Source organism: Pholis gunnellus (assembly GCF_910591455.1).
Source record: "Pholis gunnellus genome assembly, chromosome: 23".
In the NCBI taxonomy this organism is placed as follows: domain Eukaryota; kingdom Metazoa; phylum Chordata; class Actinopteri; order Perciformes; family Pholidae; genus Pholis; species Pholis gunnellus.
In genome coordinates, this window is record NC_136550.1 from 4,252,348 (window position 1) to 4,280,334 (window position 27,987).

Consider the following 27,987-nt stretch of genomic DNA (forward strand, 5'->3'; position numbering starts at 1 on the left):
ATTCTATACAAAAAGACAACACGACTTCTGTTTAGTAATGTACTATTCCTTTTTTATTCCAAGTTGAGGTTTTTTTAAAATAGAACTGTGTGGAAGTGATTTTTTGTTGTTGTCGTGGCGTCTGTGATGATGGACAGAATGAGAAAATGGAGCACATGAAATTTAAATATCGTACACAACGGAGGAGTCGACTCGCACCGATCCTCATGGCCGAGCTGACAATGGGACCAAAACCCTATTTGCTTCGTCACTGACATAGGCCTGCTATGGTCCCACGTACAGTATTGATTCTTCTTATTTTGTCCACAACTTTCCTGATGCCCTTTGTTGTCTCTCGCTGCTGGACACCTCTCTCCGTCTGTGTCGTTAAACTGAGCTGAAATACATTCTAGAGAGAGGTGTGTGGGATCGGTCTGTCTGTCTTCCTTCATACGTCCCCATCCAGCCATGGCCCTCTCTTTTTGTCTATTTACCCACAGTGCTTTGCTCTCTCTCTCTCTCTCTCTCTCTCTCTCTCTCTGCATTTTAATGTTAAGGTGCTCCCCCATTCACCCTCCGTTTGTTCCTGAGCTTAAGGCTTTAAGATCTCCAGGTTTCACAGTGCTGTAGTATTTCTTTTTAAGAGTATTTTTTATTATTAGACTGGCTTTGTGACATCATAGCACCTGACCTGCTGTAACAGGCTCCTATAGGGATACGGTTTGTGTATGATTTAAGGAAGTCAGAGACTCACAAAGACAGTGTTCCTAAACTTCAACATAGCATGCATCTGCACAATTACACAACCAAACCAACTGACCAACCAGCGTTTTTTTTTTAAATCACGTTTTCTTCTTTAATTACCCTTCTACAAAAAAATATGTCATCTGAGAGAGAGAGGGGGGGGGGGGGGGTGGTGGGGGGGGAGAGCAGGAGGCTTAGCTCAAAATAGCTTCTTTTTCTAACTGACTCTCTCCCTCGCTACCTCCGACTGTTTCTTCTAGAAGCAGGTGTGATATACGTGTGCTGCTTACATAATTCAGTGCAAAACCTGGCACGTCCCTGGTTTTTAAAGGCATTCTAACAGAAATGAGGGACAAGCTGGCCGGTCCAGACAGCTTGATTTTAGCAAAGCCTTCTACTCTCATCCTCTCTGGACAGTGTTTTTTGGGGGGCGTAGGGTGGGTGGGTGGGGGGAGGGGGAGTGGGTGAAGGGAAAGAAAGTTAAGATTTGAAAGAGGAAAAAAGTGATAGTATAGAAGGACAGTGGGGGGGGGTTTAGTCGCTCTCTCCACATAGGAGAAATAGGAGCTGGGAAGAAGGGATAGGCGAAGAGAAGCGGGCTTTTTTTGTTTATAAGTCGCTCTCCCCGTAGAGGGCGCTGGAGAAGGAGATGTAGTCCAGGGCGCCGGCGGCACCGTCGGCTCCGATGTACCTGGTCATGCGGGTGATGCAGTACTCGGCCTGGTCGGGTGGCAGCTCCCTGCGCAGCTCGTCCACTGTGATGTAGTTCTGGAGGGGGAGAGAGGAAGGGGGGTGATTTAGAGAGGCACAGAGAAATTAATGCCAGGAGCTGCTTTTGAAACGAAAACCTACCCTCATTACACAACCTAAAGACCAAAAGAATCCGTATTTCACCTCTGAACTTGATGAGCGTGTCAGCTCTCATGTGTATTCTTAGTAAAAAACCCGCTGTTCATGTCAGCGGGTAGACGTTGAGCTAACAGGACGCTGTAGTGGTTCTGCTCACCTTGTCTGAGGCCAGAATCTTGAAGGAGGCCATGACCTGTTCTGCAGTGTCGGTCTCGGCGGTCTCGCGAGTCATGAAGTCGATGAAGGCCTGGAAGGTCACGACGCCCGTGTTGTTGGGGTCCACCAGGGTCATGATGCGAGCGAACTCCACCTCACCCTGTTCGAGAGTTCAGTTGATACGTTAAGTTACTTTATCATGGAGAGGACATGCTAAAATGAAACTAGTCACGAGTCATGTTTCGTCATTTGTCCTGAAATTGTGCCTGTTGTCCTCACCAGATCGTAACCCATCGAGATGAGGCAGGCACGGAAGTCGTCTGGATCCATCATGCCGTTTCTCTTCTGCAAGCGAAAAACACAATTGTGTTATAAAAGGACAAAGAATCATAGTGACAATGCCCATGTTGTATTCTCTTAACGGTGCTTGAAAAAAAATAACATCTCGGATTGATTTGTAATGTTTAAAAAATAAAAAATAGAAGATCTTTTAGTTAATGTGCTTCTGTATGTCATTGAGCCCAATTTACACCCCCCCCAAAAACAGGTCAGTGAACGCCTCACCCTGTCGAAGTGGTTGAAGGAGGCCCTGAACTCGTTGAGCTGTTCCTGGCTGATGCCCTTGGCGTCGCGGGTCAGGATCTGGTTCTCCACCTCGTTGATGGTTCTGGCGATGGTGGTGAGCAGCTGCTCCCAGCCCACACGCACGTGCTGCAAGAATAGAGGGGAATACACACGTCAAGCTCAGAGGCCACGAGGACGAGGGTCGGCCGATCCCGGAAGCCCGCCGTACCTCCATGGTGTAGTTGGTGTGCTTGTTGTCGAAGATGAGGGACTCCTGGCTGAGCTGGTGGTCTCCCTCCAGCTTGTCGATGTTGGTTTTGTAGTTGATGATGTTTCCCTCGTACTGCTTCAGGCTGTTCATCTGTTCCTCCAGGGAGTTGGCGATGTCCACGCACACGTGGCTGATCTCCTGCAGGGGAGGGAGAACATTTAAATCACACGGTTTTTACATCTGTAAAGTCTCTAGCAGCATGTTTAACAGGTGTATATAGATAGGCTAATATCTGAGCAATGAGCTCAAAGTAATTATGAGTTTCAGGAACAGCGTACCTCCATCTTGGTTTGAATCCAGGGTCCAATGATGTTGGCCTGGGCGGCAAACTGGCGCCTCAGTCTCTCGTTGGCTTGCTGTCTGGCCACCTCCTCCTGGAGCATTTGGTCTCTGAGGGGAACAAGGTGCTTCACCTGCAGGCGAACAAAATCAAACACAGTCGCAAGGAGCGTCGACCAATACTCTTTGAATGCGTTCTTTTGATTTGTGTTCGCTTTGAACTCACAGTGTCCCACTTAGTGCTGATGTCCTGGGAGGAGAGGTTGGTGTACGGGTTGATTCCGGACAGCTTGATGCCGTAGGTCTGGGCGATCTTCAGGATCTCGTTGTGGATGCCCATGGTGGCCATGCGCTCCTTGTCGGCCTCGGGCAGAGTGGCCTTGAACTGGTCGTGAGCGGTGATCAGGCTCTAGAAGCACATCGGGTCATTTACATGATTAGTTTTGAGTCGCCCGGAACTTGAAGCAGAACTATATTTCCTTAAACTAGATATTTCTTTGCTTTTCGGGACCAGAATTAAGATTTATTCAAGTAAACTATCAATTAGAGAAAAATGTGTTTGTACCAAACCAGACTGATTTAACGAATCCTCTGTCTTTTGATGACAAACACATAAAAACACGTAGCGTCCGAGTCTCCATGCATCCACGACGCTCGCTGTACCTGGATCTCCTCAATGCTGTGGACAATGAACATGTCCTGCAGGTCCTCCATGGCTCCGTCCATCCAGTTGTTGAAGGGCGCCGCCCTCTTGGCGAACTCCAGGTAAAGCTGGTCAATGGTCTCCCACAGCTTCTCCACACGCTGCAGACACACAGACAGTTAAAGGAGGCGTGGACAGCGCATGAAGAAGCGCTGTATCCTCGACTGCCGTGCTGTTGTTTTTGTGAGTGTTTTTCAGGGTTGTACCTCCAGTGCGTCCCTCCTCTTCTGGGTGAGGGTGCCCAGGTTGTCCCACTGGTCACAGATGCCCTGGCAGCGGGTGTTGACCGTGACAGCGTCATGGTAGTCCAGCTCACTGGAGGAGACGACGAGAGCGACGCGGCACGATTAATCACCGGCACCCAAAACGTCACAAACGCGTAAGTTCCTTTACAAAAAGGACTTGAGATTGTCTGTACCACAAACTACTCCCCCCCCCCCCTAAAATAAATCTTGAATCATACTCCATTAGAATATTTGATCATATTCTGCATTTAAGGGGTCATCTGAGAACATTTTTCTTTTAAGTACATAATCTCTGCCTTAGAAGTAATGAATGTGAAATTGTGTGTGGCACGCATACATATTCAGCGTGATGGTGCTGAACACTGTATATAGCATCAAAGAGATCATATCAAAACGATCAGTGGAGGGGAAAAAAAAGGCCCAGAAGGAGTGGTGAGGAATAAGAAAAAAGTTGAGATCAGAGGTTTCTGCTCTACCATGAGCCATCCTTTCATCTTTTTTATTCCTCATTAATATGATTTCCACTCATTTGTGTTCTTCACATCGTCTCCACATATCTCTCCCATCACGACCACTAGAGTCCTGGAACACTTATTCACCTTATTCCTGTTTCTTTCAGTGTCTCACACACACACACACACACACACCTCTATCACACTGATCTAACACTTGTACGTCTCTTTTTTTCCCCTGTTTCCTGGCTTCTTACTTCAGCTCCTGGGCGATGGCAGCGATCTGCTCCACTCTGTCCTGGTGAGCGGCGAGGTCGCTCTCGAAAGCCTCGTGCTTCCTCATCAGGGCTCTGATCTCCATCAGAGAGGCCGACTCGTAGTCCTTCTGGGACAGCAGCTCCTCCTTACCTGAAACACACAGGTCTGCATTTCAATACCTGACCTTCAGAGACGACAGGCTTTTAAGACTAAACAGCTGTGACTTTAGTAAGTCTTTGGATCCTTTGTCTTGACTCACTGGAGCATTTTATTATCCCCATTAATTGAGTTTTCATGACCGAGTGCCAATTTAAAGAGCCAGCATATGGAAATATAGGTGCAAACATAAAACAAAATGTGTTCTCCATCTCACCTCCACATTAAATTGCAGACTGCAGCTAACAGCACTAGCACTGGTAACAGAACGTAATTCCCGAGTCACTCGTGAGGTGCCACTAGCATGTCGAAAGTCATAAAAAAAGCGACTGAAAGACGCTTTTTAGGGGTGTGTAGGAGTGTTAAATGTAAGCTCAAATGAAAGAGTTCAACACACGTACGTACGAACACGATCCCGGTTTCCTGTCGATTACGTTCATCACAACTTTCTGTCATCCCTACCTCCGGTCCAGGACTCGTGCATAGAGCACTTCTGCTTGAACTTCTCGGCCAGGTGATCGAGTCTCTCCAAACGGCGGATCTCGGTCAGCAGCCACTCCTCGTAGCCCTTCTCCACCCCCTCCAGACCCTTCCAGGCATTGGCAATATCCTGGTGGAGAGAGAGAGGCTTCATCAGGAGGGTTTTTTTGATACATTTTTGAGGGAATTGAGTGTTCATAATGCGAATAAAGAAATGTATGCGTTGAGTAGACTTTAATATCTGTGAACATTTCTGAGAAATTAGAAATGAGTGCAGCTTATAGTTGCATCTAGGCCACCTTAAACGTGAGCTATGTAACCAAGCTCATGATGTTCTGAGCTCTTCGCATTTCCCTTTCCTTCTTGAGCATTTCTTTCCCATCCTTTCTTATTTCAAATAGCTGCTGTTGGGTTCTTTAACAGAACAGTCTTATTGGATCACAAAGCCGGGGGTTTGAAAGGGCTTTCACCAGCTTTAGGGGATGGGAAAACTACACGGAAAGAAATAATCTTTCAACTGAAGTCAAGCCGGAAAAATCTACAATTCAACAATAGTACTCTAAGATTAAAAACGCGTCCTGCTCACCGACACCATCTTGCCCTCAGACGGCATGAAAGCGGGCCTGTTGCTGAGCCTCAGCTTGGTCTGCAGGGTGTTGAAGTTGATCTCCAATTGGCATTTCTCCTGCACACGGGGCGGTTTGTGGATGCGGCGGTAGTCTCGGAAGTCCTCCAGCTTCTGCTGCATGGCGCGCATGTGCTGCTCCGCCGTGCGGTTCTCCAGCCAGGGGATGGTGCGGCGGATCCACTCCAGCAGCTACAGTAGGAAGGGAAACTGATTATTCTGGTCTGTATCATTACGTTTTATAACCTGTATATATATTTCTACTGTCCTATAATACTGTGTCTTAATACTAGGAGGAATACTTCAGAGCTTTGCCAAGTTGGTTCATTTCATGTGACTATAAAGGCCAAGATGTGGGTGACTTTGGATTTTAGACTATACAGCTATTCCACATGTTTCTCTCCCAAAAAAAAGTATTCTAAAAAGGACGAGAACAATGGAAAAGCAAATCAATCAAAAACAATTCTCAATAGAATAATGAATAAAGAAAATGTTCAGTTGCTGCCACACTTTTTTCAACAGCAAAACAATTCTTTGGCCCCAATCTTGGCTTTGATATCCAGATCTGGGGAATTTAGGAAACAACACTTTGTTGTACTTAGTTGTTGAAAGCTTCTTTCCGAAAAACTTTGCCTTGCTTTCTTCTTTGCAAATCAATATCTAATTATGTTACATTGATCATAACAGTTTAAACATATCGATTAACTGCATTTCTGTATATTGCAATTGCATCTTGCTCTCGGCTGCTCTACGTCTCTGTGACCGTAACACCGTCACTTATCGTCGCACCGCTGATTTGCCTGCAGGGGACGCTAGAGACGTGTCGCGTGAAGTCAGTGCAGAGGATCAGAAACTTGGGAGAAAACCATTGATTTTACACTGGCGGAGAGGAGGATGTGCAGGACAGACTGAGCGTGGGAGTTAACGGTTGCAGCGGTTACTCACGTCGCTGGCCAGCTTCTCGTACTCCTCCATGAGCTTCTCATTCTCCTGGTTCACGGCCAGAACCTTGCAGATACGGTTGGCAGCTGTCTCGGCCTGAGAGCGAGCGAGAGAGAGAGAGAGAGAGAGTAACAAATGATGTTCATTTACAGCATCACATCGCCACTGTGTTAAAAACGAAGCGACGCTCCAAACAGCCCCTTTTTAAAATATTAAAACGGAGGAATCTATTACTACAACGTGAAAACAAAAATACCATCTGACCTGCTCAGCGCCAGCAAAAGCGTGGTAGAAGCAGGACACGTAGGTCATGATGGCCTTCTCATCAGGTTTGGGTGTGTTCACAATATCTGAGAGAGGAAGAAATAACAACGTTCAAATATAGTTTCATCCTTGTGAGGAAAAAGCATAAACAAAGTCAAAGTGTTATTATTAATATTATACCTGATGTGTCATTTATCTTGTTAGGTTATATTGTTAATTATTACTTTAAAAATAAAATGATTTATGATATCTATCCATCCTCTCTTCAGTATAAAATGTGATGTTCCTCCTTTGAAAATAAAATGACAGAATATATATTTAGGAACATTATGATTGATTGTTGTATCTACGAGTCATTTCAGTGATTGTGTCCACAAATAAAACACATGTCTGAGGTCAGAACCATCAGCACTTCAATAGATGCTTTTAAAGTGATTTATGCGTCATTTTCTCAATACTGTACTTTGCTGCAGTGGAGGTTATCACAGTGTGTCGGCAGCACGAACGCACAAGTTCCTGCAGAGGTTTTGTCGTTCTGATTGTTGTCTCACGGTCTCACCTTCAGCGTCGAGCATCTTGGGGATGTCCAGGAACTTCTCAGCCACCTCGAAAGCAGTGTTCAGGTTACCAATAGGGTCGTCCTACGGGCGCACACAATGACTGTCAGACACGCACACATGTAGGAGAGGAAGGTCTTTGACAAGCTAACTAAGTGTGTGGATCTCATTTTTGTTTCCTGTCGTAACAGTTTGGAGAGAGGATGTGTGCGCTTTGCTGTTTGACCACAGTGGGGAAAAAAACAGCTCTGGAGGAAAACAACAACTTTTCTTCTTTTTTTGTAAATGTTTAAATTATATTATTCAAATGTTCAGTGTTCCATGCACACAATAAACTGGTATTATAGGACTTGTTAGCACTGCAAATATGAGTCCCTGGTTAACATATAACATTGTGAATTTGGGCATGAAGGATATCAACTCTTTTTTATCACATATGTGACTCTTATGTTTGCACTGGATGCTAAACTGCATAGCTTAGCTCTGATCACAGCACAGAACATTTTCACAGAATGTCACTTGTAATGCAAAGAAACCGAGTCCTGAAATAAAAGATAAAGAGATTTATGAAGACGTAAAAACGAAAGACTGACTGTCAATCCTCATAATTCAGTATATGAAGAAAGAAAACAAAAGCAAATCAGAAGAGGAAGAAAGGATAAACAGGAAGGGAGGACAGGGCACCTTTCTCAGTTTGGCGTAGTCAATGAGGTCGGGTCTGTGTCTGTGGATGAGGGCGCACAGAGCCAGGCCGTCCTTCCAACTGAGCCACGGGGAGAGGTGGAGGACCACATGAATGAAAAGTGGGAAAAGGAAGTTTCAGAGAAGACTCGTGAGACAAAGGATGAAGAAGGAAAATGATACAGGATAAGGAAGGGGGGTTAAATGTACGGAGGAGGATGTTACATGGAGAGACAGAGAGTCAAAAGTCACGGTTAAACATGAAATCCAAGAAAGATGGCTGCACTTCCCCGTTGAGGCCACAGTTCGGCGTTGTAGACCCACCTGATGTGGAAGTTCTGCACGTTGACGTTCCTGTAGGGGGCAGTCTTCCTCTGGCACCACAGCAGCAGACCCTCCTTAGCAGAGGTCTCTGGAGACGGCGAAGGGAGGGAGATGGTGAGCGTCAGAGCACAGATGAAAGAAAACACAGTATTTTATTCCAGCATTATGATGTAAAATTTAAAAAAAAGGAGGGAAGAGGGTCTTTTTTCAGACATAATGTAAAGAAACCTTCACGGTTAGGATCGAGACCCGGTGTGTAAAGAGGATCATTTAGTCTGGAGCTGATGTATTCGTCCGTTAATGGTAAAACAAACTTTACTTTTTTTAAAGTCAGACTAGTGCAGATATTGTTTCCTGCACTAGAGGAGAGAAGACGCGTTACGAGAGGTGAGGAGGAGGTTGATGGCGAAGGAAGTCAAGCATACATGACAGCAGAAGATATTGAGGAGCAGGAGCAATAAAAAGGGAGTTAAAGGAGACGGAGCGAGGGTCAGAGGTGCGAGGAAGGTCTCAGACTTTATCAACAATAACTCATTGGGAGCTGAACCTGCCTGACAAACATGAGCGTTGTTTAAAGGGACATGAGGTGCAGACGAAGTTCAGGGTAATTTGTAAGATGGACTGAATCATATAATCTGATTTACTGCACACCGGCGCATCACACAGTACAGTAAATACACAAGAATCTGAGAGGAGGCTGAGCTTGCTGACCCGAGTGTGCAAAGCGTGGGGAGTATTAATGTGTTCTTGTGATGTTTGAGGTGTGAAATGTCTTGACTTTGACTCCACTTAAAGTCAGAAGAAGTATTCAGTGTGTGATTTGTAAAAACATCGAGTGAAAAACAGATTCTGTTCCACTTTATTAGTGTGTGAGATCGTGATAGACGCAACAAAGACAAATGTCTGTTGTGCTCATATGACAGACATGGTGATTATATGAAGCTACTACCCACTGCGGGTTAGCTTAGCTTAGCATAAAGACTGGAAAGAGGGGGAAACAGCTAGTTTTTGGATCTGTAAAAAGTAACAAACTCCATCTCCCAGCACCCCCGAGGCTAACTACATAACACTTGCTTGTTTCATTTTTTACAAAAAACAAAGAGCTTTAACATAAATTAGGCGTTTTATTACTAAAGTCATTGTTGCTTTTGGTAAACACACACATACACACCTTCCACAGAGATGTCCTGGATGGCAAAACGCAGGATGATGGTCCAGATCATACCGAGGGTCATCTTCCCGTTACCGTCAACAATTTCTGTAAACACACACACACACACACACACACACATTATTAATCATGGCAAGAGAGGAAATATAAAAGCAGGCATCTCAGTCACAGAGGTTCTCTGTCTGCTATTGAAACAAGGCTTTTGGAGGATGTTGCTGTTGAGACAAATTGAATTTCACGCAGCCTGAAGGCTCAAAAGGAATCTTGACTGCAATTAGAGTGAAGAAAATGTAAGTGAAATGAAGTCACAGCATCGAAACGGTGCCCCAGGATAGCTTCAAATATGTAGAGTAAACTAAGGTATTGCAGCTCATTCCTCATGTTTGTTCCCGGTTGGCTGATCTGTAGTTTGTAGTTTGATCTGCCTCGTCTCATCTGAATTCTCATGATGCTGTGAACTTCACCAGCCAGCTGGTGCTCAAAAAATACGTCCAAGAAATACAAAATACGGTGTGACCGCGTGGCATATTAATTAAAAGAGACAACAAATAGGTAGCAGAGGGAGGGGAAATAACAAAAGGGAACGTTTGTTATTCACGGCAGGACTCTCACCCTCAGCACCGATGGACACCAGCTTGACCCCCTTGCTGCAGATGAAGTCCAGCGCTTTGTTCACGTTGGCGATCTTGTGGAAACGCATCTTGCCTTTGTCGGGTTTGGGCAGCCTCTCGCCTGAAAATAAAGAAAAGAAGAACTTATTACAGCTGAAACCATTATTTGTTGAAGTTAAATATGATTTTATACGTGTGTCTTAAAAATGGTGATGGGACATTTTATTTTTACGGCCAAACAACTACCCGGTTAAAGTAACTATTCAGTGTAAGTATGATATAATACAGTATATCATCCACAATGACTCAGTCGCAACAAATGTGTGTGTGTGTGTGTGTCTCTGTGTGTGTGTGTGTTGATGAGATCCACCTGATATGACCTCCAGCAGCAGCATGAGTTTGAGGCCATTTCTAAAATCTTCTTCAATGTTCTCAATCTGTGTCCCGGCCTTCCTCAAGTGGGAGTTACACCAAGCTGTGAAGGTCTGAGAGAGAGAGAGCGAGAGAGAGCGAGAGAGAGAGAGAGAGAGAGAGAGAGAGAGAGAGAGAGAGAGAAAGAGAAAGAGAAAGAGTTACACTTTCACCTTTCTGACTGTATGACAAACACATTCACAGACACTGACAGCGAGCACTATGACTATACCTGCTACACACACACACAAGAATATAGCCTGTAACTAACACACACATACTTTATATACACACACACATACACAGACACACAGCTTGACGTTTCCCTTTTGAGAGCCGGGTCAAAACTGCTTGGCAATGCAGGAACTGTCCACTTCAATTTGTGACATTTGTATCGCCGTGGCTGCTGACGGTGAGAGCGCACAGGCACACACGGACACATTGTGTCAGTTTGACTGTTGACTCAACGTCCCTGAACAAGACGACACTGACTTCTGGTTTATTTTATTATTTAGTCTTATTTGAATGTTTCCCTTTTTGGAAAATCATCCCATTCCTGTGGGAATCACTCGATGAATACAAAATCACTTTAACAAAACAAAAATATGAGTTGGTTGTCAGTTTTTTCTTTTTTTTATCAGATTTTATGTTTTGGTAACAAAGAAAAACAGACAAACTTAAAGAAATGATCACATAAATGAATAAAGGCAACAGTAAAGCCTCTGCTACTTCTGTTGCCACTTCTCGACAGACACACAGGTCTGTGTTTGAACATTTTTGCAAGAGCAGATGCTGCGTCTCTCAAAAGCCAGATCTGGCATTTGAGAAACCAAACTGTTCATTTCGGGGACGCTGCTGTGTGCACGGGGCGGTGATGTAAATGGCTCTCCGCCGCTGAGTGCTCGCTTTTTGGTCTGTCTGGAAAATTGCCTAATGGCGTCAGTCGTGCACGTCTGGGACAATTCAATTGGTTCCATCGAGCCATTCAATCAATCTCTGAATGGTATTTTGAGAAGCTTTCATGGTGTTTAGCTTGAAATGTGAATATGGGATGTGTGTGTGTGTGTGTGTTCACATTGAAAGTGAGGGGCTGCTACTGTAGAGCCACAACTTTGCCAGGGTTTGGAGGATGTGTGGGTGCAGAAGCAGAATAAGTACATGAGCTGAATAACTAACTACAGATGATAGTGTGGGTGGAGTGAGGAGAGAGAGAGAGAGAGAGAGACTAGTGGAGGTGAGAGTGTACATTTCCATGACAGCGGAGAACATTTAACACTTTATAAACCCAAACGTATACGTCCTCGTACAGTATGCGGGTGTGTGGTTATATATTTGTGTGCGTCCATGTCTATCGCCTGCACTCGAGTGTGACTGTAGATCTGCAGACAGACGGGGGGAGAGACGGTGACAGGAAGAGAGGGACGGAAAGGAAACCGGCGTCTTTGACAGAGAGAAGCCACACGAGTGACTCTCAGACTCTGGAGCTGAAATAATTAGTTGATTGACAGAAAATGAAGAGACCCCGAGCAAGTGTTCCAGTTTCTCTATTCTGCTGATTTTCTGCTTTTCCCGACAGTTAACTGAGTCATCGTTGAGCTTGTTGGACTGTTGGTCGGGCAAAAGAAGCAAGTTGTCACCTTGAGCTCTAATTTGACAAGTTTTAGACCAAAAGAGGAATTTTTTTATTTTTTTATGTGTTTTATATTATAAAATCTACACGGTGCACTGGAACACAAATAGATGTGTTGAACGTACTATAAATCCTCAGATTTGTGGGAAGCAGTAAAGAAGCGTCTAGAGTTACAGAGGAGCGACAGGTGCTCGTTAGATTATGTAATCATGACTCGCCGTCTTCGTATGAACATGTGAAGAGCAGCGGCCAGTGGTGGAGTGAAATAAATGAAAGTTTGAGGAACTTGTTCTCTGCTAGTATTTGTATTTAATCTGTTATGAGATATATTGTACATTTAATTACAATACATTTATTTCACACCTGCAGCTACTTTGCAAATAAGTGTTTTACATAGATACAAATGCATGATATGAAAATAAGATGTCACATTATAGATTAAACTACCACACCAACAACACTTTTACTGTTAATGAAGTATCTTTAAATTGCAGTATCGGTGCTTTTATTTGAGTACAATCTAAACGCTTCTTTCACATTGGCCCGTCTGTAAAACATTATTCCATTCAAACAGAATTTCGGAATCTGAAGGCTAAAGAAAGACGCTCGCAGAAGAGCGAGGCAGCGAAGGGGAGAAGTGAGAGGAGGGACAGGAATGCTCCGGCCCGGGTGTAATTTGATGTACGGGTCTGTCCAACCAGCCGGGGTCCCAGCAGGTGCTCGCCTCCTTTGCCATGCATGACCAAATTTAGACAGGCTCCTAATCCAGCACACACGGGCCACTAGGCCAAGTCGGTGAGGAGACCACTCGGCCAAGTGTGGTGAGGAGACGAGGTGCATGGAGGAGGAAGGGTGTAAGGAGCCAAAGGAGCAGGCTGGGAGGGGGTAGGTAGGGGGCTAAATTAAGTAGAAGAAGGGGGAGGAGGAGAAAAGACTGAAAAGTGAAGGGGGGGGGGGGGGGGGGGTGGACGAGGAGGGGGGAGGCTAAATCGGGTTGCTATGGGACACCACCGGACAGCTGAGAAGGCAGGATTCCTGAGGTGAACTGTAAGAGTCCAAGACGGAGAGAGAGAGAGAGAGAGAGAGAGAGAGAGAGAGAGAGAGAGAAGTGGAGGAGGAGGAAAAGAGGAGGAGGAGGAAGGAATGGATTGAAGAAGACGACGACGTATAAAATAATAACTGGAGACCGTGTGGGGTAAGACGAGAGGGGCGGAACCTCGCCAACATCGAAGGAAACTAAACGGGTGGTAATTGAACTCAGGGATTCGTTTGACCTAATAAAGCTGTAGATACAAACATAGTCCAGGAGACATTAAACCCGATGTTCTCAACGCAGCACCGCGGGATAAAAACAAAACAATTATCTGCCGTACCTAGGATAGCGAAGCTATTATTTCTAGTCCTCTGCGTCTAAAGCTCTATTATCCCATCCCACGGGTTTGTTTTAATGCCTGTGGGGGTCTACAGAGTCCACCGGCATGAAGTCACCCTCCATCCTGGCATCACCCCCGTCCCCCCGTCCTCTGGTCTCTTCTCTGTCCGTCCACACCTGTCGGTCTGGCCTGGCTCAGCGAGACCAGGACCTTTTTTTACAGGTCCGTCTTGTAAAATGAGGTCACAGTGGCCCAGCTGAATGCCTGTCATAACTACAAACCCCCCCCAAGGGGGAATCGGGGCTGCTGACCCTCAATACAGCTGACACACACACACACACACACACACACACACACACACACACACACACACACACACACACACACACACACATCCCTCTTCCCGTCTGAAAGGGCTCAGAGCTCTTAATAATGTCAGCTAGCTCGGCTGTCCATCAAAGAGCTGATGCAACTACTGGGCGGAGATACCGCTGCCGGCCTCCGGGGGGAAGTCGTGAGCAAGATACATTTCACACAACAGACCTGTTCAATATCTGCACCTCATATTAAATCTCAGCAGAGCTCGGCTTGTAGTTTGGTTCGAGTAGAAACTAATAATATCTTCTGGTGAATTGAGGCGTTATTATTCGACCCCTATGTGCTGAAAAAAAACAACTTTCTATTCTTCTCCATTGTTGTTGCTTTGGAATCATCTTTTACAGACAGCTTGTGCTGCAGAACATGTAGCCATGAAGCATAAACTACAGTCACTACCAGAAACTATTCATAATTGTGCCAATTCTCTGAATCAAAGAAGTATTTTGTGTGTAATACTAATTTAAAATGAATCTGTCGTTATAAAGTCAAGACTAAACTGCTCCGTGTTTGAACGTCTGCTGTCCCACCGGGGACGTTTAACTGTGACGTAGCTCTCACCACGGTGTGTGTAGACACAAAATGGCCTCCTGCAGTTGACCAGCTGCCTGTTTTGCTGCTAAGTTACAGGTATGTACCTCCCACCCTCTCTGGTGCCAGTATAACACACACACACACACACACACACACACACACACACACACACACACACACACACACACACACACACACACACACACACACACACACACACACACACACACACACACACACACACACACACACACACACACACACACACACACACACACACACACACACACACACACACACACACACACACACACACACACACACACACTTCAGCTGTGGCTGACCTGATGATTAGCCCAGAGTGAGTGTTACTCCTGCGATGTCAAGGTGCTCTTTACACCTACAGAGCTCCGTTTCTCCGGCCCGTGGTTACACTTGATTTGTCAACGCGCCTTCTGGTGACCGGATGCTCCGGATCAGAACTCAGCCGCGTTCACACACTTGACACTTCCGTACGACCCGAGTGATCGGACAGCGCTCAGACATATTTCACTACTATGATAAACACGTTTCATCAGCCCCAGCTCTCCTCCTCTCTTCCCTTTGCTCTAGCTAGCTCCTGCATCGGGGGAGAAAGATGATTCCAGTGATAGCTTTGATAAATGGTCCAGATTGTGTCCACACCGCACCGAGATCCGGACTCAATGCGATGTGGTCTTGGCTGATCGGATCAAGCGGGATCTTAACAGTTAATGGCATGAAGTCACATTGAAAAGACAAAGTGTAACCGCGGCCTCAGATCATCCTTTGAAAAAGAAAAGAAAACACCTAATTACATTGCTGCTAATTAGGTGGGTAATTGATTGCAGGATGGTTTCAATTTGCACCTAACCTCTGTGCAAATTCTCCCTCGCTGGTGTCCAGTCTTTTGACACGGAGGAGTGTGCGTGATTTAATTATACACGTCTTCGGTAGCTGATTTTCCTAATTAGCACCTTCAAAACATGGACGGGCGGTCTAATTAGGGAAATATGCTGGTGTGGTGTTCGTGTGGATTGAAAAACGTGCGTTCTAATTCCATCTGGCTTACAGGGAACGCTGCCTCCACGTACCCATCTACAGCTACCACATTACTCCTGTACAGCTCTGTGCTCAAGTGGTTTTTAAGATTTGGTGCATTTTTTTTTACCTCTACTGAGTCAAACAATAACGTTTTAAAAGGCTTCATTCAGAAGCACGTGGAGCTAAAAAATGCACTTTGGAAAATGTATTAAGTTAAGTTATCGTAGAGATTCATCTGGTGAACCTCCTTCTTTCAAATCCAGTTAGTTTAAACAAAAGTCCTGACGGAGCACTAAACATGCACACAGAGGTTTTCTGTTTCATTCTCTTCTACTCGTTCGTCTGTTGGCTTGTTTACCTTTTCGTGGTCGAGCTATCGAGCGATAATTATGTTTGACTGATATTGCAGTTGCGACAGTAGAGGGAGCGATAATGGAAAACACTGGAACGATGATGGCGTGATCTCTGCAGGGATCTGTAGTAAACATGTTTTCTGAAGTCTGTAGAACATGACTTGACAATAATTAATTTAAAATAACATTTTTCACACACATTTTGTCTTATTAGTATTGCGCCCGGTGCGATTTGAAACGTGCAGTAGTCCACATTTAAATACAACATAGAATAATTGTGCAACCCTAGTTTGAGCCCATAAACTCGTTCTTTTAAACCTTTTAATTTAGCAACCTAAATACATGTATTTGTAATATTTATAACAAGTAGAAATAACGCATTGTATCTACGTCTGCCTTGTTGGAAGCTGCTTGAGAAAGAAGAAAAATATCAGAAGAAAAATGCGAATTTCAGAGCTTAAGCAGTAGAAAATCTGAAAATAACCTCGTGCTTTGTAATGTGTCCCTATGAATGAGCTGCTGTACAGAGAGCTGTGTTTAAGGGTTTAAGTTAACATACAGCCGGCACATAAACGCGCCTCATCTCAATACGACACAGGTATTTATATCTCACCGCCAGTGTAAAAGGAGTCTGCCCACAAGGTTGACTCCATTCACACCCGTCCACTCCGGCTACCTTTGTCCCACACCTGTTCAGAAGTCACACCACCGCGGCTGCCACATAAACAAATCACAGACCGCTCACACGCGCACAATAATAGCAGCACGCGAGAGAAAAAGAAGAAATACCACCGTGCTCTTTTGTTTATAAAGTCACGACTTGCGACCAGATCCATAAACTGTTGAAATGATAATGAAAAAGAAAACGGTGTGTTCTTAGATTCAGCCTGTATTGTAGCAGGAACACCAAAAACCTACTTTAAACACACAAATCTCCAAAACCTCAATAATGTCACACGACCAGCTTTACCACCAGCAGCCACATTGTCATAACATTTTGGCCCGCGCTAACGTCTCTCCACCTGTCTGTCTGACAGTAACAAGTGTGTTTCCACCCTTCAACCGCAATGACACAAACCGCAGCGCCCAATGTCAACGACCCACAGGCCAGTGGCTATTAAAAACACAAAGGGTTTCCCCTGCACTGTTGTGTCTGCTCATCTCAGTTATTGGATTTCTTTTAAAGCAATAAAGGCGTTGAGAGAACACGACACTCTAGCAATATAGAACTTGTGACCGGACATGCGTTGTACTGTGAATGATGTTAAGACTCGAGACACTAGGAGACTAACTGCACGTTGCCCGTTGTAATTGGCCACTCAAAGTCTCAGTAGGACGCTACGAAGAGAACGACGCTAGCAGAGCGCGTACGACACGTAGCAGGCTGTGTTCATCCGTCAGCCGATAACAGAGTGGAGGAGAAGAGCATCATTTGCTCCTCTGTCGGGATTGATGGACTGAAACGGCTCCGCTGCTGAGCGCTACTGCTTCTCACATCAGTAAGAACTCAACCATATATATAAAAAATACATTGATTCAGTGGAGGCTTCCTCAAAAAAGAGGGTGATAACAATGTTCAAAAAACACTTTCAAGAATTGCAGATATTTTCTTTTTACCTACAAGAAAGAGGATGTTTCTCTCTAAAAGCTATTTATCTATTTTACTAAAGAAACGCATTTAAATGTTAAATATCTGGAAGAAAAAAAATAAAATTGGCAATTTAAAAACAATCAGGAACCGTCTAATCAAAGTAAACGAGATGGCCGGACACTTGATGGCAGCTTTTAATGTGTTCCTCTTCATGACTTCATGTCACGTGTCAGAGGTCTCGCAACAATCGCTTTCAACAGCCGATAAAGTGACAGGAGCATCGTGATGGGAGAGGAGTTACAGCACCCAACAGGTGGAGTAACTCCTCCTCCCCTATGTGGCCTTTAAATAACAGACCTGGAGCCCTGAACTTGGGTCCCACAAGGACAATTTAGGACAATGACAAAAGAGCCAAAAGGTCGACGCCCACACAAACCACTAATACGCCAACCTGTACCCCGCCTGCCCCGGGGACTCACCCCTCATCCCCCCGTAACGTCCAAGCAACTATTACGCATACAGCAAAGGAGCGGCAACTTCCTCTTACACTGTTGATATTAGTACATTGTGGTATAAAGTTATGAGTCGACTAAAGTCAGTGGTTTACAAGCACTAAACCTTTTGCGAGACCAAGATAGGAAATACGGGATGAAACTATTCAAATCTAACAAGCTAAGAGGGAAAATAAGTTTTTGCTTGGAGTACTCGCAACTCATGGATGCACAGTTTTGAAAAGGGGTTTGGGAGTAGACACTACTTTGCTTTAAAGGGTCCCAAGGTAAAACCGTTGGAAACCACTTGCTTTAATTCATTTGTATTTTCACGAAACCGGCATAAAGATTTGTCTCAAAAATGTGACTCAGACCATTTTGTAGCGTCTTAGAATGAAACCTACAAATGTGATGCACAGACGTCTGTCGGTGGGGAAAGATAATTGGCAGATGAAACTGTAAAAAGAAGATTGTGGTGCAGAAACCTGAGAACAAAGGTACGACTCCACTGAAACAGATCCTCTCCGCTATTAACAGGTGGAACCATCATCAGCTTAATTAAAAAATACGACAATGCACAAGCATAGCACAGCAATGTTTGTGAGTCGGAGGAACCAAGCAAAGTGAAACTGAAGAAATAAAGATATTCAGATAGTATAGAAAGAGCTTTCTCTAAATCTTAGTCCTTACTATCATGTGAACAGCTGTTCCAAGTTACATTATCAGCAGGTTGAACTGTAAGTGTATAAATCCCCCAACATTAATTCATCAGCCATGCTTTCCACCTCTTCTCTATAAAAGGATTAACGAGCTAATATCCCAGAGACCTCGTTGACAACAGGGTCACCACAATGCGAGGCTCGAGTCCAAACCCGTGGATTTATGTCCGTGTTTAGGGGATAAAAGGCCTAGCACTCCTCTTCTAGTCAAAGCGCGTGTGTGTGTGTGTGTGTGTGTGCATCCTCCCTGTGCCAGATGCCAGAGAGATATACTGTGGGCACGAGGGATTTCAGCTGGTGAGAGAACAGGTAGAGCAGGTGATGAAAGACAAAGGCCCTCCGCCCACCGACACAGTGGGAACAATACTCCTGTATTTAAATATTCAAGGTTGAGTTTTGTACAAACAGAATGTGTTATTAAGCTCCTTTCTTTAAATCTACATCCACAACGCCCCTGCTGTGTTTACACATCAGAAATCCCCCGTGCTGCCACAAACACATCACCTGTGGCATTTTAATGGGAACAAACTCCGTATGAAGACATCCGATTTTGGGATTCACGGCACACAAGTCGAGCCGAGCACGAGTCACACAGACAGGAGAAGAAATAAGGTCGTGACAAAAACAAAACGACTTGTGCCACACGGATACACAGGGACCGCAGCCGACAATCCTGCACCACATTATCTACAATCCAGGCACACAATTTATGGTCTGTCCGCGGCTGAACAACCCGCAGGAGCGGATGGTTAACCTGATTCAGTCAATCACTTGTTGTGACACAACCATCTGTCTGCGGCGTCACATTAATTGCTTTCGGGCTCGGCGCGGGGAAACATTGTGTCCCGCTCCGCTCCATTATGCCGCCTCACATTGTGTTCCGCTGCCACGTGGCTGCAGGTTGCCGTGCCGCCAGATTGACGACGTTAGCCGCAAGTGCAAGCCAAAAAACTCCACAATGAGCTCCTCCGGCACTGTCTCGGAGTGTGTGTGTGTGTGTCAGAAATGCTGACAGCAATCGAAGAGCAGGAACACGGTGGTGCATCTTTCAAATTTTGGGGGTTTGGCAATCATTTTGAGAAAACAACGACTCATGTTTGGTCCCACGATGAATTGGCGTTTTTGTTTCCTGTGTTTGATATCATTTCAGCTCACCAAGGATGTTGCTAATCCTAATTCGGGGGCAGAATGATGACAGATTATCGAGCTCAAAGTTGCACATGATCGGGGGGATAATTCCTCAAATATGTGTGAATTGAGTTTTTATGCTTGGTGCACCATGAAGTAAAGAAAGTAAATGCTAGTAGCTCTGTGAGCTAAATGCTAACAGTATGTGAATATGCTCACAATGACTACCATGCGGATGTTTAGCAGGTGTACTGTGTTTATCAACCTAGCTTAGCATGCTAATAATGGCTAATAAAGCGTTATGTAAGATGACATGGAAAACTCACCAACAAGGTCAAAAGTAATGTTCTATGCCACTGTAACTTTCAATTATCAGTAAGGTCGTATGTAATAACCCGGATTTTCTGCTTGCGCTGCACACACATAATCACACACACACACACACAGGGCCTCCTTATCTTTCATTGTTCACTCTATACTGCCATCACCCTCTTTCTTGTTACACAAGCTGTCATATGAATTGACTGACTGCGTGATCGATGGTGGAGAATAAAAGGTGAGCGTACCGGTTCACGGTTGACGGCGGCAGCAGCAGCATGCCGAGTCTTTTCTCATTTAATGAGATCTGGACTGCGGAGGCCGACACAAGAGACAGAAATTGGCGTAAGTGGTTGCGGAGGATTTATGACACTGCGGAATGGCGTGAGGAGGAGGAGGACGAGCTGGGGGAGGAGGAGGAGGCAGGCGGGGGGGAGGAGGGGGGGGGGGGGGGGGGGGGGTCTAATTTCAGAAGGCGAGTTCTTTCTCTGAAATAAGACGCAAAACTGTCCGAGCAGATCTAGGGTCAGCTAATTCCATCTGAACTGGAGCCTTGATCATGAGGACCTACTGTATGTGTGAAACTGATGTAACGCTGTCTTCAGTAACATACCACCCAGCTATGTTTCCCAGCATTCATTGAGCCCAAAGAGCAAGTCCCTGCCGACCTTTGCGATTCTACTTCTGCCTCAACCACAAGAAGGTTACCTAATGCTCCAACCAGAAGATCTCACAACTCAGATCTGTACATCGTGAGACTGAAGTGAGTCCAGATTGAACCACACATGCGCCCTGTACACCTCGTCATTCAGGAAGTCCTCGTTTAGCTGCGAGCGCAACGCTGTTAACGCCCGAGGCAACAGCTACCAACCGTCTTTCACTCCGCACGCAACAGCTCGGACTATTAGAACAGGACTGTTCATCGACTGCACAAAGGACTGTGTTTAAAATGCTCTTATCGACGAGGAAGTGAAACACGTGGAGTTGCATCTCAAGGTTAGATACAGTCAAAGACGATGGCCTTCGCAGCTTTCTCCGCCAACATAAAGCACACAGCGATATCTTCATGACCTCAGTCCTATTATAAGAGACCCATCATCTCAGCAGACGTCAAACTGACGACTGGAACTTCTGCTCCCACCTATAAATATCCATCGCATGACACAACATAGACTTCTTTTTTTTTTAATACAAAGACGGCTCAGTGTTCAGTTTGTCTCATTACTAAAGGAAACAGACTTTTTTCGACATGAATGCAACATTTAAGCCTGACACCATTAGGACCTTTGCAGGCCGTGTATCATTTGTCACCGAGGTCACAGAGTTGGCAGCTTCTGCTTCCTCATAAACGAGACTCCATTTTCCCCACCAGCGAGGAGCCTAAAGAATAATAACTATAACTGGGATGGTTCAAACTTAAATGAATTTGTTGACAACACAGATTGTGTGTTTTTTTTTTTTAAAGTGTTTAGTTTGTTCTGCAGATGGAACTGTAATGGAACTAACATCACTGTCAACCACGCAATTTTCTCCAACTAATCCAACCTTTTATTCTATTTACGGACCCACAGGATCGCTCTGATCAGATCAAGATGGCTGCCCTCACAGCAGCCCATCAATCATCATTTCTACTTTCCCCCGGTGGAAGCCGCCGCCGACACCGCCGCTGTATCGAGTGTCTGCTTTCGCCATTAAAACACTCTGCACAGAACTTTTCCGTCTTCAAAACTGGGTCCCACTCCTCATAAGAACTCACACACAAAAACTATTTTGCGCTAATAAAATACGGTGAATGAGGAAAATGTCTCACACACACACACACACACACACACGCACACACACTCCTCAGCCCTTCCTACGGCCTCCCAGGGCTCCTGCACTAAAGCAGTTTATAGAAGCCTCCCTACATGGACACGGCTTCTGGAATAGCAACTGCTATTTGATCTGACTGCGAGTTCTCTCACCTCTCCACTTACATTCAACCCTCGTACACCTCCTCTCTGCACGTCGCACACAGCACAGATACAGTGCACTAATCGATGCTATTATTCATTTTTTTCAAACAAATCACCCGGAATAAACTTTGGGAGGACCAAGGTTTGTTTGATCAACGTCCAACTCACTGGTGAACAGCGGAAGTAATGCCGAAACCCTGTCGCTAGACTTTATGAAAGTGATAAAGCATATTCTAACTTAGTCATATCTTACTAATCTTCTAAAGGCAGGAGGGACCAAAGAGGACTTCTAACTCCTTATGTCCTTCCAGCCCTGTGCTCCCTGCAAGCCCTGTCTTTTTTTGTTTTGTTTACATATGTTAAACATATTAAATAATGAAATCAGAATATCCCACGTTCCCTCTGTGTGGCCCACTGGTCTTGGCGAGTGGAAATATGCTGAGAGGCCCAGAGATCAGCTCGACAGCGTAGCTGTCGGGGGATCACATGATCCTGACAGAGTGACTCATGGGAAGGAATGCCATGTTGCATCTTGGGATGAGGTACTGCGGCCTGAGCGGTGGGCACAAATCGGTGGAGCGGAGTCTACTGTGGTGAATTACAAACCAGTTCGGAAGTTTCCTCACCGGCGGGATAAGTGACGACCGAGGGGAAGGAAAGATGTCTCTGAGCTGCCTCATGTACTCATTGAAAGAAATCTGTGTACTTTCATGAAAACATCCCATCCCAGATAAGAGAGCAGCGTATATGCTACATAACTATGAAACAGCTCGATCCCACACATTATCAATGGCAACGTGATTTCACTATTGTCAGGTTGTCTGACAGATTGTTAAGTAAAGCACATTTAAAAAAAAAAAACACACAAGGACCGTAACATTGCCAAAGCAAAGTGTATAAGCAGTGCTACTAATATTAATAGAAAAGCAGAGAACATTATAAAATGTCATGCACGAGGAAGCATTTCAAATCTCTTGTTTTCGACTGCTTTTTCCTTATATGACATTTACAACAAAATGTCCACAGGCTACAATTACATATAGCCGTCATTTAGTGAGGAACGCTTGCAACGCTGCCGTCAATGTGAACCAGCACTGCCGCTGTAGCCCCCGAAATAGAGCCGGTGTTGTAGCATTGTCTCAGGAACCATCGGGTATAGGTGAGGATCGATGACCCCGTCTGGCTTCTGCACTACCGGCCGAGCTGTTAAAGTGCAAAATGAGATCAGACGAGAATAGATTTGATTACGCGGCACCTTAAGTTCCCTCCTCGCCCGCACAGAGGGACATTACATTAGGGTTGAGTGGATAAATATCCCATTACTGAATGTAACTTTATAACACTTGAAGCTGACGGTGATCAGTCCTTTGGACACTTCATTCTTTTTATGCCCTGTGGAACGGAGCAGAGAGGGGTCGAATAGAGCCGATTCTTTTTTTAATGATGAGGATTATTGTTAATCGTGGGAATAAATGTGAAGTCTTTTGCATTATTATTCAATTTACATGATACTTGCTCATGAGACTGGCTGATAATTCAATATTTTAGCTCAGCATTTGATTGCACAGTGGCAAGATTCTAATTTTTATTCTAACGATTAATATGAATAATATAGAAATATGTTTTCATTGATGGGATGAACTTTTTTTCCTACGTGAATTTGACCTCTTTATATCACATATTAATGTTGTTACCCATCATTACAAAAAAAACACTGACTATTTTTACACTTCCTTAAGAGTAAGGTCACTTTTTACCTATGTTTGAGGATGTGTCTATACATTAATCAGTCACCATGAGGCTAATCGGTCAGCTGTGCCCATAGGCTTGTTGATAACCCTATGTAATGGGTATTTATAGGTTATTGCTAGCATAAGCTTGGCTAGGCGGCCAGTCATTCACTTAGTAAGCAGCTGAACTCTTTAACTATGTGAAACAGAAGAGGACTTCAGTCACAGTGGTGAACCTTTTGGTGAATTCAGGATATACAGCGCTGTACGTCTATCAGCTGTAACATGGTGCTTTCCTAATTAATAGTGCACATGTACAGTATTACAGCTGGTCTTGTGAGAGCAGTTCATCTTTAAACAGCTATTGATCCCCCTTTTTAAAGAGCACTACTGGGCTCGAGTAAGACCGTTCTGAGCCGTCAGCCGAGTATCTGGATGAGGCCGACTTCAAAAAGCGTTGGGAGTTCATGGAAACATCTACTTCTGTCCCGAAACTCACCTGTTGGCTGATTCAAACTGACAACCCGGCCCTTCTTATTTCTAGGATTACGGTTGCTTTGAGGCCAGAACATCGAGAGAGCCTCACTCTGTCCTTTCCTATATCTCATTCCATCCTGACCCCGTTTGCTAGATGCAACATCTAACCCACCCAACTCCTATCCAAGACATGAATCATTTAGCTAGCAATCTCACAAGAGCTGCTTCATGATATAAATATAAACCAATGTGTCAAGATGTACAATTCAGACACATAAACGCCCAAGCAACGCACTATTTCTAAAGTCCGGTATCAGATTCGGCATCACTGTGTGTTGACAAACGTCGTGAGCAGCTTTTTCCGCTGAAATTTTCTAAAGTATGGAGGAGAGAGCAGGTGGTGCTAAGGTTTCCTTTCATATTCATTACATCGCTAGATGATGCACTGGCTATATTCATGGGCTGATATCACCTCCTTAAGCTCGATTTTGCATGCCGAGAAGAGCAACGGGGTACGATGACCTACTCCCCCGGGGGGGCGGAGAGGTGAGGACTCTCGCGAGGTCTCTCGAGGCCTATTGTATCGTCTTACATTCAAAAGACTGACAGGTGCATGATAAGAGAATAAAAGCCGCTTCTAAAAGACAGTAGAGTCTTAGGGAAAACATGACAAAGTGTGCTGTAGAAGTAGATACAAAAGGGATATATCAAGACTGGTCTCAAGAGGAAGTGTTCGCCCTGACTGGAGAAAAGAGCAGGGAGGGAGGGAAGTTGGAGCCGAGCAAGTTGAAAAGTATTTTTAGGAAGATGTTTATTTGTAGGTCTGTGAAACCAACCCGGGGTGTATATCTACCAGCCTTGCGATCTCACTCTCTCTCTCTCTCTCGCTCTCTCTCTCTTTCTGTTACCATCTGTTGAGGTCTCTCAGCCTGTCACGGTGCTCTGGCTCTATAGGTGTGTGTGTGGGGGGGGGGGGGGGGGGGACAATTCTGCAGATTCGGGCAAAGTAACATCTGAACACGCCTGTTAAAAAAGAAAAAGCGCCCGTTGCACTGTTCTATGCTCCAATGCACCACAATAGTCCAGATTAGGTGTTATTAGGTTAGATTAAATGAGATTAGATTGGATTAGGTTAGATTAGAGTAGATTATTCCTCGGGGTAAATTATCTTATCAAAAATAGAATACAGCAAAGAAAAAGGTATTTAAATTGGTATAGATGTATTACAGCATGCTTTTGAACTTTTGAAGGAGCATCATTAGCGACATTAAAAATAGAGTTTAAAAAGCCAAACAGCTTATTTTGTGCTCAAATACAAAATGTATATTAATGTCTGTATTATCTGACTGCTGTCCAACATTAAAAGAAACATCGGTGCAGTCATACGAGCGCATGTAGCTCGGCGTAAACGTCTTTTGACAAGACCGGCGACTGTTCTGGAGACATTTCTGAAATACTCAAAAATGTAATATTAATATACATTGCTTTCACAATAACAAAGAATCAAACCTGTCTTCCAAATTGTGGCTTTTGTTTAGCCAATAAAAGATGGCAACGGAACAGGAAGTGGCTCTTTCTACTTGTCAAGTGATCAAAATTAATCTTAATTCACAATATTGTAAATACACACATTGAAAAAGCTGTTTTGAATTTAATATAGTATTTAAATACTGATATTTAAATAGTTTTATTGTACAAGATGAGTTTCCTGTGTTTGGTTAAAGTCCCAACTTTTATTTTCATTGTGCCACAAACGGAATACTTCATTGTTTTCAGCTATGAAGAAGTCTTTAAAAGATATCAAAGTGTTGTCAAACGACGCTGTGCTTCGAATGTAATGTTAACTATCTAATCATCAGTGTTAAATCTACCTGTAAACTCAGAAACAGACAACAGTATTAAACAGAAATAGAAGATAACGTGAGAATGAATTGTGTACAAGTAGGAGTGCAGAGTTGCAGCGATCTATTAATCCTAATATCCGAATGTTTGATTAAAGATGAACCCTTAATGATATTTCTAAACAACAAGAAACGATGGCGAAGGTGTTGCTGATGAAATGATGATCTACCTAACGGCTATTTCGAGCCTGAGCTCGGATATTTTCTGCGGTGGAGGAATGCAACTCTGGTCATTTTTAAGAAAAATGGCGACCACAGGCGAAGCAAACGTTTGTGCTATAAGCTTGCTACTTTTTTAAAAGATCAAACCAAGGAAGGGTGATAATACCTTTAGATTTATTGGAACACGGCGGTGGGCGGAGAACTTGTGTGTCAGGTGAACATTTACACAAGTGTTAACCTTTGGGGGATGTTGTTTCTGTCCCAGTTCTGCGGCGGCAGACGTCACCCGCGTCAGTTGACTTTTAGCTCAGACAGCTAATTAAACGCACCTGTCGCGCTTGTCCTCCACGCGCGACGAGGCCAAGTGGTCGCCTAGGCAACGGCTAACTTAGTATGGCTGACAGTATCCGGTTAAATTATGATATTATTCCAGGAATAATTTGGGGGTTTGTTTGTAGGTTTACTTGTATTAAGAAGTTAATTAAATAATTAAATTAGGAAGCAGTAACGTGACAAAATGCAGGTGTTTGTGTATATTGTTCATTTAACTTACACATAATTAAACCGACTAAGAAATCGCTGGAAAACGGACTTAAATCAAGATGACTGAATGGAAGTTTCTCCATCCCATCACCCATTTAGTGTCGTGATTTAAGCTTAGAACCCTGACAAACTGATGTGTACTTTATAATTCAAATGCAGACGAAAGACTGGGGAGGGTGGTATTATATTTAGACAGTCTTCGCAAGCCAAGGGGTAAGTTCACTGAAAGACAACACTGAGAGAGTTCCGAGGCCTAAAATATCTTTCCACACAGCTTCCAGCAGGACTGAAGTGCCAGGTGCGAGGACGGTTAAGGCACACACGTACCCAGTTTCACGTTGGGCTGTTTTAGACTTTAAACTATTCGTGGGGAGGCCGGTGATTCCCGAAACCAAACCATTTGTCACGTTAAAATGTACAAAAAAAAAGTCACGCGTTAATAGTGTGAGGGCATGGGTCAATCTGTGCGTAATTATGCACGGCGACACAAGCACATACGCCTCTGCTCAGAGCCTCCAAATCCAAACCTACCTTTCTCTGCTGCTTCTCCCACGCGGGGTCCAGCAGCAGGTCCCTGTCCCAGTCGTCCTCTTGGGTCATGTACCGCTCTTCCTGGTTGATCGTGTAGGAGTTGCTGTATGTCATATGGGTTTCAGTGACAGTCGTCATGATGCAGCCTCGGTCAGGACTTCACGTCCCCTCAGCTTATAGAAAGAAAAAAAATTAATCAGCAATAGACGCCGCCGTGAGGGCAAGAACCACCTTGAGTCGTGGGGTCTCGCGTTCGGGGGGGAAGAGATCGTTAGGGGCTGCTGAGACCAGACTCCACTGGTGCGAGGTGCCTGTGCGGAGGTGGTGCTCCCACTACCAAAAAACCCTGCTGGTCCGGTGCTCCTTTCCTGGTCAAAAGTGTCACACGTGAC

At 44.6% G+C, this 27,987-nt stretch overlaps 1 protein-coding gene across 1 annotated transcript; it reads right to left on the reverse strand.

The window, feature by feature from the left end:
* Positions 1-25: 25 nt before the first annotated feature.
* On the reverse strand, positions 26-27,971 carry actn3b (actinin alpha 3b). The gene is made up of 21 exons (XM_079184507.1): positions 27,596-27,971; positions 10,682-10,796; positions 10,313-10,432; positions 9,701-9,787; positions 8,530-8,617; positions 8,209-8,287; positions 7,527-7,608; positions 6,968-7,053; positions 6,707-6,799; positions 5,723-5,953; positions 5,119-5,266; positions 4,500-4,650; positions 3,752-3,860; positions 3,506-3,646; positions 3,069-3,251; positions 2,842-2,976; positions 2,522-2,701; positions 2,293-2,439; positions 2,008-2,073; positions 1,730-1,888; positions 26-1,491 (listed from the first exon to the last, which is right to left on the reverse strand). The coding sequence occupies exons 1-21, from the start codon at positions 27,731-27,733 to the stop codon at positions 1,333-1,335; spliced, it is 2,697 nt and encodes an 898-aa protein (XP_079040633.1). The 5' UTR covers positions 27,734-27,971; the 3' UTR covers positions 26-1,332.
* Positions 27,972-27,987: the final 16 nt, after the last annotated feature.